This window comes from Gymnogyps californianus, chromosome 2, assembly GCF_018139145.2.
Source record: "Gymnogyps californianus isolate 813 chromosome 2, ASM1813914v2, whole genome shotgun sequence".
NCBI classification, from domain to species: Eukaryota; Metazoa; Chordata; class Aves; order Accipitriformes; family Cathartidae; genus Gymnogyps; species Gymnogyps californianus.
Window position 1 is genome coordinate 37,151,161 of NC_059472.1, and position 20,758 is coordinate 37,171,918.

The window sequence follows — 20,758 nt, forward strand, 5'->3', positions numbered from 1 at the left end:
AAAGCTTTTAAAACAAGATGTATATAAATTTTTTTTAAAAAGATCATAAAGTGTAGACACCACAGTTCATAAAAACAGTGAAACAAAATATGTCCCTACTGTTCATGCTGTACAGCCTATAATCTTTAATCCAATACTTAAAGTAAACAAACTCGATCTTTGGGAAGCACAGTCCTGAACTTACAGTCTCTGACTCATTATCTATTACCAAAACCTTTGATTTAATTTTAAAATAACAGTTTCTCAACTGCTGAGCTAACTTTACCTACAATGGCAGGGAAGAAGAAAAGGAGTTTCTGTGATATGTAGGACCGACAATGAACAGAGCTGCATTGACCAAAGTCAACATTTTGAACAATTTGTAGAAATGAAAAGAAAAATGATGCTGTCTCCGGAACTGAAGTTTAATATGTTCTTTTTGCCAGTGTTCTGAACTAAGCGATCTGCTGCCTTCGCCACCAAATGCAATTGTTGGATTGTCTCCAAACACAGCATTATCGTGCTGAGAACTGCACATGCTGGTGTGAAGATGATGATGCCTAGTCCACATTTCCAACAGAAAGGACCAGTTGCATTTATCAATGGTTGCTAACTACTCACTTAAAAATAACTTCAAAAACAAAGCCTATAATGTCCAATATATCCTGGCCAGCTTTGAAATATTTATTTACTATTTTGACAGCATAACTAATTTATGCTTACAAACTTTGTTTTCATTACATGCTAAGAAGGAAACTTGCAGACTCCTACAAATCATGCAAAAAAGGTGGTATCTTATGATCATTTGGAATTTCAGAGTGCGTTTATGATGGTATGGGGAAATTATGCTCAGACTTCGAGTACTGGTAGCTATTACAAAAATGTGTTAAATAAGTGTTGCTATTGAAATTTGCCTTATTGCTGACTGCCCTATGTGTGAATATAGAATCTGTTCCACTTTGCATCAGCTCCACAAGGGAAAGCTGAAGTTAAGTCAATAGCCATCTTTTCCAGGTAAAGAAATGGGACAACGGTATGTTTAAGTCGTCCTGTCACAAAGAACGTGATTCCATCTCCTGTAGACATAAACCAAGTCATCTTCAAACCGGACATCTATACAGAGTCTGAGAACCCAGAGTATATTCTGGTCTGTAACACCCACTCAGGAACCTGGCTAAGTATTAGGGAAGTTAATACATTAGACTGCAATTACAGACATTCTCAAAGACAGAAGACAAACGAGACATCAAAAAGGACCTACAGAGGTAAGAGTAGGAGGAAGGAGACACAGGAAGCCTCAATAAGGAGAAGGGAAGAGAGTGGCAAGTTGGAGTGTCAGAGTCCAGTTCTGCTTCGTGTTCAAAAAAGACAAGTCATGTATTTCCTTCTGAGGACAATGGAAATAATGAGCTACGGTGGTTCCATAGTGAACAGATACAGGCCTTAAGGTATTAAGGTATGACTAGCCTCTACTCAGATGGACAGCTTATAATTTTTGTTGATACTTTTAAATGCCAATTATTTAATTTATAATTGCCTGGTTTAGGAACCACTATGTTCATTAAAAGTTATCCAAATTTTTGTGTGACCAAAAATTGCCTCTATTCATAGACCCTAGCATAATTAAATTAAATAGCACAACTGCAGTATTTCTCATCCTTTTTCTTATTTACAGAAAACAAAATGTCCCATCTAGCACTTTTTGTAAACTTTTATTAACTGTAAATATAAATATTTAGTAAACTAGAAAGGAAATTATATAATGAGGTCTCTCTATTTTCGCTCACCTTTGTTTTATATTGAGATCACATGCTCCTTTACTGCCTGCTTTTTCAGCCATCTCATATTCCCCCTTCAGTGTACCAACACTATATTCTACAGCATCACTCACTCTAGCCTACTAGGAGTTTGACAGACTTTTCTTTCCATGTTTATACTGAACTCACCACAGAAATCTCACAGTACCACCAAAATACAAACAGGCAATAATTTAATATAGTAAAACCATATACAAAGATGACCAAACCTTAGAGCTTCCAGGTTGCAGAAAATTTCAACAAGCTGGAATTTGATATCATGTCAATTTGGAACAAGCCATATTTTTCAAAATACCAAAGGACAGAACTTTTGAGAAACCATATGATTTTGAAATAAAATTTGTCATGGGATAGAAGCTGAATGAAACAAACATAAGTTCTACTCAACAGCTCTGGAGCTTCCAGGATCAGCCACTGCCGAGTATACGGACCAACCTGCATCAGGAAAATGAGAGCATCAAGACTCTATACTTGGAAAGCAGGGAAACTTGCTCAAGAGACAATGGTCTGATCCCTAGTTTCAGAGAAATGTCCCACAAACACAGGAAGCTTGGACTGCATCTCACTAGATGGATGGTGGGAAACCAGTCAAAAACATTGTGGAAATTTGCTCTGCATTGCTGGTGTACTACAGTCTGTGTTTCAGTGAACCATTTTGTACTTCAGTGAAAATGTATCAAAACAGATATGCTGTCATGGAAGATTTCTGAGTTTCAATAGAATTTGTTTCAACAATGAGTTTGGCTCATTCTATTGAACCAAAACTGAGGGCAAAGTTAAGCAGAATTAGAACGGACTGAAATTTTTATTACTTCTAGAGAAGACACAGTTCTTCTTACTTACCTACTCTTCCAACTAATGAATGGATACTAAAACTAAAATCTACTTCATTACTTCATGTGACATGTGTCCGTCCTTTCAAGGTTCATTTTCTGCTTGCTTACAAATGTTTTTAAAATATAAACCTGTATCTTCCCAACTATAGGATCAGCAAGCACTGGTCATTTGCAAATGGATGGTTTTGCATGAAGCATGCAGAACTGTATAAAGACCATATGATCCTTCCTTGAGATCTTTTGAAATACATGATCTTCTTCTGTCCATGATCTGTCCAAATGATATATGAAGTCCATCATATATCATCTCCATGCATATGCCACTACACACTTAGTAAAATCCCTTCATAATATTCTGACCCTCCTCTTTCTTTATTATACTCATTCCTCAAAATCGTATCAGTAATTTTAAATCCCTCATCACATTACCTGCCTCAACTTCTCTGTTATTTGAGAGATTTATATAACACTTTCTCTTGAAGTTATTTGCCTACCATTCAGAAGATTTATTACATCTACACCACAGCATTTGTACAGAAATATTTAGGTTTTCCCTTTATGGAGCTGAGATTTCCCCATCTCATCTTAGAAGACTGCAAAGACATACTTTCCAGTATTTCTGATTTTCTGGTGGCGCGCCCCCTCCAACAAAAGCACATCAGATTCATTCGCAGATGTGTTATGAATTCTGTCACAAATCAGCAGACCTTTATTTTCTACTGGATGATGGTACAAGATCAGCACTGTTTTTATCTACATATATGTGTCTTTTCAAGACATAATTTGCAGACAGAATCAGACCAGTTGCTCATTAAATCCTGCATTTCATTAATACATTGTATGATCATCTTACATCTCAAAGAACAAAAATATATGTGTTATTATTGAGCATAAAATTACTCTTGTATTTAAATCTTGCAATAGCATTCATATTAGAGTTCTTTGATAATACAGCCAAACTGGTTTACATAGTACCTGGACATTAAAAGGCTAAGAGAACGATGGTCTACAGTCCTAGACTGACCAAGGGCAATTAGAAGTACACAACATTGTAATTGTAAATGGGATACGGTGAGAATGGTGAACTGAAGCAGAGTGAAAGGATGATCTGTGATCTGATTTAATATGGAGGTGGTGAGATCAATCTACTTTGCCTAAAAGTAGCTAGCTGGGAAGCAAGAAGTCTGTTCACAAACTATTTAGAAACTTCCAAATTTGTTGTTCTTCAAATACAGAATGTGATCATCTAAACATTTCACTAGATATATTTATATATACACAAACACACACACACAGAGAGCCCTAGCTTCAAGCCTCTTCCTTGCAAGACAACAGCAGCTGCTTCTGCTTTATTCTGTTTCTGCACACACCAAACAAATGGTCAGATCCCTTAGATACCACGGTTTCTTGTTTGTGTGTTTGTTTCAGGTGCAACTGAGATATAACAGGCAGGAGGAGGGACTGGAGGAATCTTTCCAGTAAAAAAGTCGAATGCATTAGGAAGAGATATCTGTGCAGGAATAACATGCACACTGCATTCAACATCAGCTCTGCTGAAGGAAAAAAAATATTTCCTAATTAAATAAATCAATTCTCCTGATGTTTCCAAAGATTCCTATGAAATGACAATTCTCAGTTCTGAATACACTTACAAGTTCAGGATCATTTGAACAAGACAGTCATAAGACAAAAGCTCTGCAACAGAACACATTACAGCTGAAGGACTCCATTAAATTTTAGGTTTGTTTTGGGGGGCTTTTTAGGTTGTTGGGTGTGGGGGGTTGTTTGTTTGTTTTAAACACAAATCTGAGAGTAAATCTTTAGGTTTCAGCAGGCCCAAAACATTCTGTCTCTCAGAAGAGTCCTTACTACCTCGTTGGAGAGGCTTTGGAAACAAATGTACAATGATACCCAAAAATGTTTTGAGGTACAAGCTGAAGGCACAAAACGAATGAAATATGCTATGGAAGCCTGGACAGAGTAATAAATGGCTTCTGAACATGCTTGCTTTCTGCTGATCTGAGTGGTTGAAGGGGCATACAGTACCCACTGATATTGGCATAAACCCAGAAAAAAAATGTCCAAAAAAATGAGTATTAATTTGGTTGTTGGCAGAAAATAAGAGAAGCAAGATATGGCAAAAAGGCACATGGCTGAAACCAGCCTCTGTGATAGCAATTAAAAAAAAACATAGTTCAAATACACAAGGTATTTTCAAAAAGTTGCAGAGACAAATACTTGCAGGGGTGAGTAAGTCATGAAAATAATAGGAGGAATCAAGGTTTAAAACAGTGGTATGGACAAAAAAATAGGAAAGGGCATAAACAGAAAAGCATGGAATCAGAAGATAATGATGCTGGAAAGGACCTCTGAAAGTCTTCTAGTCCAACCTACTGCTCAAAACTGGTCCATTGAGGGCAGGTTGCTCAGACTATCCAGTTGAGTTTTGAGTATCTCCCAGGATGGAGATTCCACAGCCTCTCTGGACAACCTGTTCCAGTGTTTGACCACCCTCGCAGTATAATTTTTGTTGCCTCTTGTCCTTTCACTACACACCTTACAGAAGAATCTGGCTACGTCTCCTCTACCACTCTCCAGTGTAATAGTTGATGGTTACAATGAAATGTCCCCTTAGCTTTCAATTCTTCAGGATGAACAAACCGATTTCCTTCAGCTTTTCCTTGTCCATCACATGCTCCAGCCCTCTCATCACCTTGGTGGAGCTCCACTGGACTTGCTCCAGTACACCATTGTCTATCATGACGTACTCCAGATGCCATCTCAAAAGTGCAAAATAAACACTGCTGACTATACTCTTGCTAATGCAGCCTAGTATCCAGCTCACCTTCAGTACTGCAAGAGCACACAGCCACAGCTGGTTCATATTCAAGTTCTTGTCCATCAGCACCCCAGGTCTTTTTCTGCAAAGCTACTTTCTAGCCATTCAGGCTCCAGCTTATACTATTGCTCAGGGTTATTCCATCCAAGATGCAGGATTTTGCATTTGCCTGCATTGCACTTCATGAGGTTCCTCTCAGCTCATTCCTCAATCCTGTTGAGGTCCCTCTGAACAGCAGCCCTCTACCGAGAATACCAACCACTTCCTACAATTTGGTCTCACCTGCAAACCTAACTGAACTTTCTACCAGGACATTAAGAAAGACTTTTAAATGGTATTGGTCTCAGTACCAGTCCCTTAAGCATGCGACTAATGATAGGCTTTCCAACCGGACTTTGCATTGCCAGTCATAATCCCTCAAATCCAACAGTTGAGCCAACTTTCCACACATCTTGTTGTCCACTTATCCAGTCCATATCTTACCAGTTGAGTTATAAGGATACTATGGGACACTGACAAAGGTTTTGCTCAAGTCAAGGTATTAAACATCCACTGTTCTTTCTCTGATTACAGGGCCAGTTATTTCATCTAAGGGGGCAATCAGGTTGATCTGATCAGGCATGTATGATCTCATAAATCCATGCTTCCGGTTCCCAATCACATTTTCCTTCTTCCTGTGGCTGGGAACACCTTCCAGGAAAGTTTGCTCAATAACCTTCCCAGAGAGTGAGGTTAGGCTGATCAGTTTGTAGTCCCCAAAGTCTCCTTCTTGCCCTTCCTCAAAATCGATGCAATGTTTGCCTTTTTCTAGTCATCAGGAACCTCCCACAATCATCATGACCTTTCAGTGATGACAGAATGGCCTTGCAATTACATTAGTCTCCTCTCTCTGCATGCTCAGAATGAAGCCATATAGTGCCATCCATTTATGTATTTCCATTTGCCTTAAGCACACCCTAATTCTATCTTCCTCTGTTGTGGGTAAAGCTGCAGTCCCACAAACTCTGTTGCTAGATTTAGGGACTTGGGTAGCTTGAGAGCAAGCCTTACCAACTGAAGAGGATTATTAGATGCCCTTCAGTCCACAAGGACAGATCCTTGATTCCAGTCTTGTTATGGATGTATAAATTACTTCTTTGCTTGACATGTGACCTGGTAGTTTAGAGTGCCCAGCCTCCCATTTGTCCCTGTCCTGGGACAACCTAAGGATCAACAAGCATGAAACTTGTAGTAGGCACACGAATGAACGGAGTGACATGATATCATGCCCCTACCTGGGATAAAGACTGAGAACTTGAGATCTTTAGGAGATGGCATGGAAGTTACTTGATGTGTATCACAGAGTCTGAAGTGCAAGCACAGTGAGGGAGGAGAAGAACACAGTATGATGACAGGAACAGCTCACAACACCCTTGGCCACTGTTTCTAACAGTGTATCTCCATAAATTGCTGTTATCCAGCAAAGACTGTTAGATTAGACTCAGATTATGAGTGACTATGACCACTTCTCTGAATATCCCTATTTACTCTTGAAAGTGAATTAAAATCCACATGCTTCTTTTGGACTGACTTAAAAATTCATGTGCCCATAGAGAGGTATAGTGGAACCAATGACCAAATTTGAGTCTTTTTGAAGCAGGGAATGCGCTTCATGAAGAAGAAACAGAGACACACGCTCCATTTCCAGAAAAAATAATCCATAAATCTTGCTAGAACAATACAGTCCTGAGAAAAGCTGGGCTATGGGACACAGCTACCTGTACAGCTATTTTTTACTTGTTACAGTTATTTATTCTCAATCAAAAAGGTTTCATAACCATACAAGACTGCTAATTACCCAAAAGCACAGTGTCTCTATTGCATAAGTCTATCATGACTTACTTTACCCATTGTTGTGCTATATTTTGACCTACTGAGGCCACTGGGAGATTTTTCTTTGACTCCACTGAAGTCTAGACTTCCCCATCTTGCTTTTAGAGGAAAGACAGCAAGCCGCCTATTGCAGCATACTAGATATCTCTGTTCTCATCTGGTCCACCTAATCACACTCCAAGTTATGAAAAAGATTTGGCTATTATAAAAATTTCAAAAAGCTACAATAGTCAACAGAAGAAAACATAATTTTGCACTTTATTTTGGAGAACAAATTTTGTATACATTTGTGTGTATGTGTGTACCTATACATATATATGTATGTATATTGTAGATATATTTATTTGTGTAAAAAAACCATTAAAAATCAAGCTTAAAACCTAAATTTCTTCAATAGCCAGTACAAAGGAAGCACTATATTTCATTAAGGCTTGCTGCCTCTATTTTTACTACTTCTATTTTACAGGTCATTGACAATATTCTCTTCAGTCACTCTATTTCTATTCTGCCTTTTCTTTAACCATACATTTAGATTCCTTCAGCAACTCTCAGAGTGGTACAGCTGTTCTGCTGACACTGCCCCCATATCTTGCCACTGAAATAATCTGTTAGGACCAATATCAACAGAACAGATTTCACACATGCAAAATGGCAATGCAAATTAAAACATCAAATTGTAATTGGTGTCTGAACATAAAATTGTGCACGACACCCAGATATTCTGCTATTTTTTTTATCTAGCTATCTAGAATTCTCTTCTATCTATAGATGACAACATAGGGTATTATTAAATACTCATAATTCAAGTGAAAGTAAAGCAAGAATCAAGCTCTTCTAACATATATCTAGCCATTTCAACTGCTCATAGTTTGCTTTCCGTTTTAATCCTAATTCAACAGAAAAACATACTATGGCTTTGGAAGTATGCATGAATTAATAATGCAGTGAAGCTTTCTTACATGACTTGGACTCCGGTGACGGTGGAGAAATGTTGGACACGGCAAGGTCGCTCTTTGACTTTTTAGGCTTTTTTGCATTTACCTGCCAAGGTTTATCATAACTTCTAAAATCTCTCCTTGTTCCTTTATTTTCTGTTAAAAGAATCGAATCAGGCAATTATAACATTTGTAGGGTCATTTTTCAAAGACTTAATAAACAATTAATCCAGAAAAAACAAGACCTGTCAGTCCAAAACAAAGTCAGCTCTTTTTGTTCTCCTGTTTCTGATTTATGCTAAATTTCATATATTTCTTCCATTTCCTAAACATCAAAATTTAGACATTCATTAATATGTTTTTCATTAAAAACATGTCTTATTTTTTGTTATGAAAGAGTCCTTAACCTCCATTTATTCACTTACATGTTTGACTGCCTATGCTTAAAACTTTGCATTTGATATAAATAAAAAGTTGATTTGTCAAGCAACTAACATTTTGACTATCAGCAACTATTTGAGATCTATTACAGTCTGAAACAGATCATCAGTCAATTTTTAAATACAAAATCAACATTCTAATAGTAGCTTGTACCAGAATATCAAAGCTAAAATGTCTATTTTAGAATCAGAGCAGATATTATTTCAGAAATTTTTTTTATGCTTCTGAAGATCTACAATCATAAATTATTCACACTGGAGTTCATAAAGTAGTAATAGCATCTTCTCATTAAGTGTTTGAATGATGGGTTGTTAAAAATGTGTATTATTACAGAAAATACCTCAATAGAGGCTAATCTCAGGCACAAATACACCACGGGAGGGAAAAGGAAAACAAAGCAAAGAGAAAAGGGAAAGCAAAGAGGGCAGCAGGGGAATCAAGGGACTTTTATATGCACTTTCTTTCTCATTGAGACTGGGATTGTTTCCACCCTGTAACTCTGACCCATACTCACATGATATGTATATAGGCTGAGCTGATAGCCAACAATATATATTAAATACAGTATCTACTGGACAAACAGAATTTATTGTGCATGCTCAAAACCAGAGTAGTACCTGTTCAGTAGGTACACGTGCATCCAGGAAATCATGGACAAAAGTGTGGGAAGATTATACTGGAGACTAGCCCTTTCCAGCATATATAACATACCTGATGTTTCACTCTCTGCCCAAAGGGCAGCAGAGCCAGACAACGTTCTCTGAAGCTGACTGCGGTTCCCCTGTTTGGACTGAAGATGATCAATTAGAAATGGGATTGGCTGGTCAGGTGTCTCTGTTATCAGCTTGGTCATCAACTCCTTTAGAAAATTAAAACAAAACAAAAAATTAGTGGGATATTGCACCTAAACTAATCTTGTATTTACCAAAAGTAAAGGAGCGTTTATAAAGGAAAAGCCTGTTTACAACTTTGAAGAAAACAGCTGGAAACACCTACCTCCTCAAACTACTGCTAGTTTTGCCCTATGAAGTGTTCATGTCTGAAGAGCTCTTAGCCTATACAGTCACTTATCTACTGGAATTTATGTTGAACAACCCAACCCCCGCTACCTGCTCAAATTTACCCAAAAACAAGCTGAATACTGTTCATTTAACCATTCAGAACAAGCAACTTTTCAGAGCAGCAAGTAGCTCTTCTCTGACCCATACATTCAAGTTTCTTCTCATTGGAAATTGGTGTATCCGGAAGGTTGGTGCATTTTTGATCTCAACCAGACATGGAACATTGATCTGGTCAGAATATGCATTCATATCTGGGAACTCCGAGGTCAAACAGGCAGACATTTTTTAAAGCAAGTCCTCCAAAACATTATTGTATAGACATGAGCAAATATTTTAGTACACTGTTGCAGACATGGATACAAAACCAATATCAACAGGAAACCATGTCCTATGTCATGCATTGATACTGTCTAATTGCTGTTTTCTGCAGCCCTGCAAGGCCAGGGTGTAAAGAGAAGCACTCTCCATATCGCTGATGAGGTTCTTCCTGGCTCCCTACACATAAAACACAGACTAGGAATCCAGAAAGAAGCTGTGGCTCTGTGCTGGGCATGTGCCCTGCGAGGAAATCAATGACTAATGTGGGAGGTGACCCTGAAATCCACATAGTTCCACAGGAAATCTGTGGCTGCCACTGCAAAATGAAAAAGCTCCACAGAAGTAAAAAATTACAGGAATGTCCAACAAAATCAGGCCAAAAAAATGGCTAAGTTATTAAGAGCATTTATTCTCTCTTCATCTATCCCCAAGCATAAATCTTACCATAACTTCCACACACTTAAATCTATCTCCACTTCATCTTTTCCACACACCTTCATTTAATAAATAATTTTTCAAATACCGGTAGTTACTTGGTATTACCATCAGTTAATTGTATTGGAAAAAGATACTTAAGAGGGAGTATACCAAATAACAGTAAACATGAATAACAGCATGCAGGATTATTAAGACACAGCAAGTTATCTTTGTCCACTCCAAGACTTTCCATTCTTTTTATTCAAGTAGTGACATAAACAAATAGGTATAAGTGAAAATGAGACAGAAACAAGCTTTCCATTTCAGAAAGAGAAATTTAACTTCAGAAAACAAAAAGGAGAAAACATGCCCAATCTCATGTCTTGTGAAGACATGATCATCTGTGACGTGATTTTTGATAACTATCTACAGGGAACCAAAAAAAAAAAAAAAGTGTCTTTGGTTTTGAAATGGAACTACACAGGGAGAAATTAAGCTACTTACTAATCTTAGAAATGGTAAAGCTATGGAGTGTAACTTCATCTAGACTGTCTCTCACCAAGGTAGGAGAAACCCTCTGATATACATCATACAAGAAAAATCCAGAAATTGGAGTAATTCATATTTTGGTTGCTTGGCAACACTCTAACAGCAAACTTTTTTTTTTTCCCTGCCAAAATGCAAAATTAGTGACAAGTGGAAAGATGTAATCTTGTGCTTGTAATGGACCACAATAGCTGTAGGAATTCCACTGCAGAGGATTCTATTACCAAAGGAAAAGTGTCGATCTGTAATAGTTGACTTGTAATTTAAATCATTTCTCTGAATCATGGTTTGAAAATGATTTTTCTGTCTTAGGTTAATAAAACCAAGATGATAAGAACTGAGATACATGCACTGATACTATTAATTTTTTAAAGGCATGCATGGGTGACAATCTATTAATAATACATTACAAAATTAATGTAGCATTAAAAAAGATAATACGGAGATGAAAAATTTTAGAATGCCTACAAGTCAATGTAAGACAAATGCTACCTGATTGTTGCCATCACTGACTTGCTTGTCACAGGAAGAAATGGTCGTTAATTAACAGAAACAGACCTAATAAAATAAAACTAACTATAGGATTTGTTACCTTATCCTGAGACATAGCAATAAAGCTAAAGAACATAATTGCACAAAGTAAAAAAAAAAAAAAAAAAGTGCTATTCCAAGGTGATGTGAAATTAGCTCCTATTCAAAAGGACCACTTTTTTATCTACTGTTAACATATTGATAATAAGGCCTGAGTGATATAGAGATCTGTGCTGTCCCAGACCATAATCAGTTCTATTCTGTGACAACAATTAGAAAAGTTAAAAGAACTAGAGATATAGGCTACTTTTATCTATCTGGAGTAACAAATGAGTTGTACCAATCCTGTACACCTAAAGTAAAAAAGAAATAACATTGCTGTAATCCTCATAAACTGAAAATAGTATGCAGTTAAAAAAATACTACTTATTTGTGTAATAAGCCTCAAACTGATCTGCCTCAAGCACTTTCAGAGATGTCATTAAAAGTAAACACAACTTCAAGTCAATACAAAGGTGACACAGATTACAAAGCCTGCCATTTAAGGAAGACATAGCTGTTTACTATGAGTATTCCATTTCAAAAGGGGAGTGAAGAAGCTCTTAGGGATTTGCTTTACAAGCTGCTCCAAGCAAGGTGTGAAAGTGGTCTCCAACTTACCACAGCTGGGTTCCCAAACTCTGAAGAATTTGCAAAGAACACCTCCACTCCAACCAGCGATAACAATAGCAGTGACAATAGCTTCAGACATATGCTCTGTGTAAATCCACATTCACGTGCAGGAGGTGTTATCTCCTTCCATATCCTCCTGCCACACACACTGTCAGAGATCCCAGCAGTAGAATCATGACTCCATGATCCTCACTGCCTTTGCCCTCCTACCAAATTCTGCCACCCAGTCCATCAAGGCACCTAACTCCATCCGCTCAGCCCCCAACCCATGCTCTTCAAGCTCATGCTTCCTTTTAGACTCTTGTCATCCTCAGCAAATTGGCAATTACAAGGAAATATGTTATCTGCCTGTGTTCGGTTGCTTGGCTATGCCATGGGGTGAAGGGGTGGGAGGGGCAAGAGAAATTAAAAAAAAAAAACAAACCAAAAAACAACACACGCAACAAAAAAAGGAAAAATCTTCACACAGGCAGTAACTGTACTTAGTGAGCACTCAGCTCATTTTTTACATAAAAACATATACTTCACTGAAGGTGAAAAGACATTACAGATTAGGAACGCCTATTAGGGATATTCTCATCTTAGCACCATTCCCTAGTAAAACCATCTTAAACTTCTGATGAAATTATCCAAAGTTTATTTGATGCTCTCATCTGTTGCTCAGATGACATCTTAATAGACAGCAGGAATAACATACTACATGGTACTCTAAATATACTCTTACAAGTTCGAAATGTTTTAAAAAAAGATGACAAAAGTGAAGGTATTAAATAAGAAAAACTGAAGTGTACAAGTAGTTACAAAAATAAAATTCCTTTTTGGTTAGCAGCAGTCTGATCTGACTCACAATGTGCTAAGTAGGCAAGGTTTCACAAGAAAAAGAAAAGGAAAAAGACCAACTAGTCTCAATGAAGCCGCCTCTGCATTAACAGCAGAATAAAAATGGCACAAGATCATTGAAACTGAGATTCATTTCTTGATGAAAAATTCAACAGATAAGTTTCAACTATGCATGAAAACAGAAATGCAAGACACTTACACGTCTCTTAAAGATATTAACTATACTTTTTGCCTTTCTAACTCAAATTTCTAAGTTTTCTACTGGTTCTCAATTTCACCTAATTTAAATAAGAAAAATAAATATTTTGTCTACCTTTATAACATGTTCTTCTGTGCACAGTATGCCTTATAACAACAAATAAAAAGTCATGGCAGATCGGGTCTCCATGCTGCCAGATGAAATGTTCACTACCCATAATCTCTGTCCTTCTACCTTCTTTCCACTGCTATGTCTTCCTTTCACTCTAGGTCCTTTTGTCTTTTCTATCAGTGGGACTCCCCTCAGTCTCTCCCTTCCAGATGTGTAACAAGTGAAGAAGCCTGTTCAGATGTCAGTAGCTATTAATTCCCTGTGCACCCATGAGAGACACCACAGCACAGAAAAGGGGTGAAAAGGAACTTCCATGATTACTACAGACTAGGGCACTAGGGTGAATACATGCATTTCTGCTGCTTCCCCACTGTATTGCCCCAAATTAGGTTCTGCCCTGACCAGAATGAGAAAGAACGGGCAGAAAGGTGATATAAGCTCCAGAAAAACTGGCAGTTAACTCCTCCAAGGCGTCTGCCTTGCACTGTCCAAACCAGAAACGAAACCAGTTATTTCTACTGTCTTCTGTAATGGTATCTTCATATGCTTTTACATTCACTAGTTTTATTAAACTATGTAAGATAGACTGTTTCAAAAGAAACTTGCAGAAGTTGATCTATGGATGTTTCCAAGAGAGATTCATGCACATATTGATAAGGCTGCAAAAGATCTTGAAAAAAACAGGTCTAAACTAGCAACTTAATATATTAGTTCTTTATAAAGAGAATAATCTTTCACTATTGTGCTATCCTGAGGTCCTCTATTAGTTATTCAATGCAGGCTCAAATTTTAATTTCCTGGTGACTGTCCATGCATTTAATACAAATGAAACAGTCTTCACAGTCTATTAATCATAGGCCCAATTACAAGAAAGGTCTAATTAGCTATGTCTAAACATACCTATCAGGTTATTAAGTTTAGTAAGAGACATTCTATCTTGCCCTGTAATTGATTACAGTAACTACACAACAATCACAGGTTTTGTTTTTAACTATATAGACGTCTACAGACTATGGCAGAGTGTGCACAGATTTTGGCTGTATTATGCTCTCATTTCATGGTTTAAATTAGATGTTTAAAGTAGGTAGAGTGAATTGCCCTCAGAAGATGTCTGTCTGTCTCTCCTGACCAAACAAAGAGACTAGGTGGCTTAGCTTAAACTACAAGGTTTTGATGGGATGCAGTTCCATATTAAGACAATTAAATACAGCAGTCTTCACACCGATGTCAATGATGATCTTGTCAATGAAGAAGTTAAGGGAGCCTAGAGAGCTCGCAGTTGATTAGCCAGTGTATGTCCACTTAGCGTAAGAAGAACTGCTCTCCAGGCTCCACTGACTGCATTGGCTATATATTAATTGACTACAATGGAGCTTAGACACTTAGAAGACAGGCAGACGTCTAAATTTAGGTTTGCTAATCACTTCATACAGGCTGTGAGTGAACAAAGAAGATATAAAATTGAGTGAAAACCTGTGGAAGTAAGTTTAATAAACTTTTTAGTGATTGACATTTTTTTCTTTAGAATTCCTTTCTGATTTCTGCAGTAATAAAGCAAGGAAATTAAAAAAAAAATTAAAAAGCATATTTCAACATTATTCTTACTGGCTAAAATAAAAGTCTGCAATTCTTACACGAGAGCAGAAAGGTAAACATCACTGCTTCTACCACAAAAGATTATTTTCTATGGAAATTAAGGAAAAATACCAGCATCCTTCTTTCGGAAAATAGCTAGGCTTTAAATCTTCTCAAGCAATTCAGAATTAAAAGAAAATCACATTATAATCAAAATGGACTTCAACATATTTCAAGCATTCGTGAAGTTATCACCACGTCTCCCTATGAAATAAAATTCAACACAAAGCAAATCTCCACATAAACACAATTCACATGCCTGCATCATCCTAGTTGTTTCAAACTAACCAAAGTAGAAAAACAGTTGAGAGCAAACCTCTATGGGATTAGTAGTCCTATTCAGCTTGTGAAAATATTCAAACTTTTACCTGGAATTGACTAAAAAATTTTCAACCAACTCTTTTTTTGTTCAAAGCCTCAACACTACTCATTCCCGCCATGTCAGCTAGCTGTGCAGCTAAATTTAATATCACAAAACTGCAGTACACAGCACGGAATGCACCCCACAAAGAAATTACTTTGAACGTACAACTAAAGAGAAAGTACAAAGCTGATCTGGTGGCCCTGATATTATGGTGCAAACAAAATTCCCCTAAAGGTGGCACTGGTAGGGAAATCTACAACATGGGACTAGTGGCGCAGGTAACATTTTCAGACTCAGACTACTCCCATTCAAAGTCTCAAACTGCTTTTTTCGCATCTCAGATCAGGGTGTTAACTCTGACATACAAAAGTGGTAAACTTTTCATTCATACAATGAGAATAATAAGAGGGACTCTGAAAACAAACATCATTGAATAGCTAACAGTCCTCATGTATGTAATAGCTGATAAAATATGCATCATTGATCTTACTTAGCAAACCAGAAACAAAAATCTATTGCATAGATGAGGTCTGGTGGACAATTCCGAAGTTTCACTGAGTGAGCTCATGACAGTTTATCAAAATCCACCATGCACATCGTAATGTGCAATATCTACCTGTACCTCTTGCTGTATTTCTTCACTTATGTATCCTTTGAGGGTTTTTTCCCTCTCATCTTATTCTTGATATTTCAAATATAATTGTCCCAAATGTATTATACCACTTCTGAGTTCACAAAATAGCTTCAAACACCTTTGCTCGTTGGCTTTCTTGTTGAAGATTTCCTTTCTCCCATTCAATGATTTCAGACAAGAATGCTGTCAAAAGGGAGGTCACTGGTACTAGGTTACTCTAAAACATTAACTATTCAGTAAAAGAACAAAAGTTTAAAGACTTGCTTTCAGATATGCCAAGCATGTCAACAGTTACCACGTTTTCTCCCACAATTTTCAAATCACAAGTATTTTCTACAATAGCTTACACTTCTTTCAGCAGTCCTGTATCTCTGCATAACAATCTCACGCTTGTGGAATTATGCTACCATATCATTACCTGAACTCAGCAAGGATTTATCAAACGGGAGTAGTTTGTCTTATGGCAGAAACACTGTAAGTTTTCCCTAAAGTGTAATTCAGAAATCTTCCTCAGTTTCCACCCACTCTATCAACCAGTGGAAATTCTACCCTGAAGGCAAGGCACTTCACAGTTCAACCAAGAGAAAATGAAAACTACTGGTTTTCTGAAAGGTCTGTAGGATTTACATCGAAAGGAATACTCATAGATAAAGGCTAGGAAAGACTATTACAACCTGGACTGATTTCCTTAAATTATAGCCATAAAGCAACACTGACTGCACATCACTGCCTTTCCTAAAAGCTAACTCAACAGGCTAGAACTGATCTTTCTCTGATCAGCTGAAGTAATCTTATTCCAATTTCAAGGTCTAAAGTGAAGCTACTTGTTCCTCTGTGTTCAACGATTCATTATTGCAACTGTTAAAAAAATTGGATCATATTTCCAGTTTAAACTTCACTGACTTAGCTTCTACCTACCTGGCACAAATTTTTTTTCTGAGGAAGGGTGACAGTAGGAACTAAAGCAGTAGGTATTTTTCTGGCTACCTCTGGTGGGTTGACCTCAGCCAGCCGCTAAGCACCCACCAGCCGCTCACTCACTCCCACCCCCAGCAGGATGGGGGAGAGAATGGGAAGACCAAAACCAAGAAAAACTCATGGGTCAAGATAAAGACTGTTTAATAACCAAAAGAGAATAGAAAAAAAAAAACCCCAAGCGATGCCAAGGCAATCACTCACCACCTCCCACTGCCCAGCCAGTCCCCAAGCAATGGCTACTTCAGAAAATTTACCCCCCAGCTTTTATTGCTGAGCATGACATTATATGGTAAGGAAAATCTCTTTGCTCAGTTGGGTCAGCTGTCCTAGCTGTGTCCCCTCCCAGCCTCTTGCCCACCCCCAGCCTGCTCACTGGTGGGCAGAATGAGGAACAGAGGAGGCCTTGACCCTGTGCAAGCACTGCTCAGCAATAGCGAAAAGACTGGTGTACCAACACTTTTTAGTCACAAATCTGAAACACAGCACCATATAGGCTGCTACAAAGAAAATCAACTCCATCCCAGCCAGACCCAGTACAGTACCACTATAGTAAGGGTTATTAAGGGTTTATGAGTGGCGATCAGAAGGAGAAGGCTGTACATGAAAAAAACAACTGGTATATTAAGGCACTGACTCAGCAAAGCACTTAAGCTTAGGTATTTTTTTTATGCACGAGAAGTAAATAATTATAAAGCCAGGTGCATGCTTAAAATGCCTTGATGAATTAGATCACTGCTCTGTGAATGTAGAATTGCAAGCATTTCCTTCCTTCCAGGAGCATAACCAGGTCTTTTTTAGAATCTAACTATGCAAATGTTTTGAAGATTGAAGGAAATACTTTCAATTGCATTCCATGGAAAAGTTGGACAATACACATTTTCAAAATGTGTGCAGCAACCAACCACCCTGTCAGGTGCTTTTCTTTCTCCCCTGCCCCCCCGGATCACTTATCCCAGTAAAGTTAGAAAGTGTAAATACATATTTCTGAATTAGATCACACATTAGATATACTACTGATAAATTACCAGAATAAAAACTTATCAGAAATACATGTTGCACATTTATCACTTCTCATGCTTTTTTCTAGTTCCTGTTCTCACAGTTTAGGGGAATTAAACTGATTAATTTGTCCATGCTTAAAGAAAATTACTGTGCAAGACATGATTTTATACTTTCTTTTTTTTTTTTTTTTCAATTACAGTCACATTATAATATCTAAAAGCACAATACCAGAAGTATGACATTGATAAATTTGGTCTAGGAATTAGGAGTCCCAATTTCTTACTACTTAAAATCTCAGATTTCAACACGGTTACTCTTAATTTTTCCAGCAGTAGACAGAATGACCTAAATCTGGAGTTGAGCAACAAGTGATGATTTAGTGTAAAGCTGGTGAAAATCCTAGTCCTACCTAAACTCATAAGCAAGGTGCACACCCATCACCTGAAACCATGTTACAACCAGCAAAGAACAATCCTGGCTATAATGCAGAAGCAACATCCCCTAATCCCCCTGCTTGCTTCACTGCACTGGTAGCTACAAGGTGTGCACTGGGGTTCATTCCACCAACAGTGGCATGGCCTCAAAGAAAGCACTGTCACATCAATTGTCACAGCAAACTCTTCGGAGCCACAAGTTTGATAGCCTGGTGCTGTGCTCCTCTCTCCCCCATTTCACATGGCTCGCTACTACTCTTCTGTTGTACACATAAACCATATACAAGTGAATAATAAGACTACATTTTTGTAGATAACTACAAAGTACCTAGTGGCAGCATGAATCTAACATGCTCGCGCTACAGAGTCACTGCCTTCGATTGCTCCCATGAACTTCTAGCTTACGTCAGCTGCCAAAATGCTGCTAAGAGCACAAGCAACTGGAAGAGAAACAGTCAACTTTGAAAAAGCTTAGGGCTCAGCCACACCCCAAATAAATTCATAGTGTAAGTAAAGACTATTTTCTAACACCAGGAGTTTCAGCACTGCTGAATTTCACAGTATTGAATTTTACTAATACTGAAAGCATCAGGCTAACTCAGAAAATGGTCAGTGAAAATAGATTAAAAACAGGGCTTAAATACAATAACTTAAATTCCTTATAGGAGTAGGATTTCTGGTCTCATGCAGAAAAAATACATACATGTGGGGACAAAACATTCATAGCTGGAAATACTGAATATATTCAGTATTTTTTTTTATTATTATGGGTACATATGCAAAAAACAGTGAAAAAGATTTTTCAGTGTTTTGCATATATTCAAGAGAATACATTCATTATCATTATAATGACTGGACAACTGAGGTAAATGGTAATTCATATATTCATTAATGTATTCATAATGTGCAATGCAAACTCTACCTAAAACATAAAAGCATTAATTCCTTCTGTTTCTAAGAAATTTATTTGCTGTAAAATTATGTTAACATAAATCTGATATTACAAGCTGTGATGTATCTTAGAAGTTAGAAATGCACATAGTCCATGAATTGTCCATGTAAACCAGTCAAATTTATATCGCTTACACGTTTGTCCTGGTTTCGGCTGGGATAGAGTTAATTTTCTTCTTAGTAGCTGGTACAGTGCTGTGTTTTGCATTTAGTGTGAGAATAATGTTGATAACACACTGATGTTTTAGTTGTTGCTAAGTAGCACTTAAGGATTTTTCAGTTTCCCATGCTCTGCCAGCAAGCAGGTGTACAAGAAGCTGGGAGGGAGCAGAGCCAGGACAGCTGACCCAAACTAGCCAAAGGGATATTCCATACCCTAGAACATCATGCCCAGTATATAAACTGGGGGGGGGAGTTGGCCGGGAGGGGTGGATCGCTGCTCGGGCATCAGTCAGCAGGTGGTGAGCAATTGCACTGTGCATCACTTGTCTTTTCATGGGGTTTATTTCTCCCTCTTTTTTGGTTATATTCCTTTTCATTACTATTATTATTATTATTATATTTTTATTAGTAGTAGTTAGTATTATATTTTATTTTACTTTAGTTATTAAACTGCTCTTATCTCAACCCACGAGTTTTACTTTTTTTCCCCAATCCTCCTCCCCATCCCACTGGGAGGGGGGAGCAGCTGCGTGGTGCTTAGTTGCTGGCTGGGGTCAAACCACGACAACATTACAAAATGGCTGTTCATATACATGGACTATAGACATTCAAAATGAAAAATCTAAATTTTCTCCACTTCATATTTCAACCTTTTAAAAGCCTGTCAAAACTTTGCTAGCTCTATAATAAAAACTGGTGTGAGTAGTCACATTAGAAGGCCTGATACTGTACTCAGACAACTTCCCCTGTGGACAGCAGTATTGAAGAAAAAATGACAATATGACATTTACATGTCAACAGTTAACGTTAAAAATTTTGTTTAAAATCATTTTTTCTACAAGCTTTTTTTTTACAGTTTTATTTTAAAAGCTACTAACTGCATGCAAAACCATAGCACCTGATGCAGAACACCAGCAAGGAGCAGAGCTCTTTTGAACATTGACTTCCGGAAGAAGTCACCGCGAGTCGTTTAACAGCATGTACCACTGATTTCCCACTGGGAACTGTTTTGCAGTCACCCACGCAGCAGGAGAGAAAGAAAGAAAAGCACACTCAGGACTATTGGGTGAGCTGTGGACACACGTTTCCGAATCCTAGATCCTTCACTCAAGTCGGTCACGCAGCTTTGCCCACTCATTGGTTTCAGCATAGCAGGTACACTATCAGCCACCAAATGCTCACTT

The 20,758-nt window shown here is 37.7% G+C and overlaps 1 protein-coding gene across 1 annotated transcript in view; it reads right to left on the reverse strand.

Annotated features, from left to right (window-relative positions):
* The window catches only part of C2H8orf34 (chromosome 2 C8orf34 homolog), a 163,745-nt gene that overhangs the window by 120,789 nt on the left and 22,198 nt on the right, over positions 1 to 20,758 (reverse strand). Inside the window, exons 2-3 of the mRNA XM_050892351.1 lie at positions 9,431 to 9,578; positions 8,303 to 8,434 (exon numbers count right to left, since the gene is read on the reverse strand). Coding sequence (XP_050748308.1) covers positions 8,303 to 8,434; positions 9,431 to 9,578 — 280 coding nt within the window. The remainder of the gene's footprint in view (positions 1 to 8,302; positions 8,435 to 9,430; positions 9,579 to 20,758) is intronic.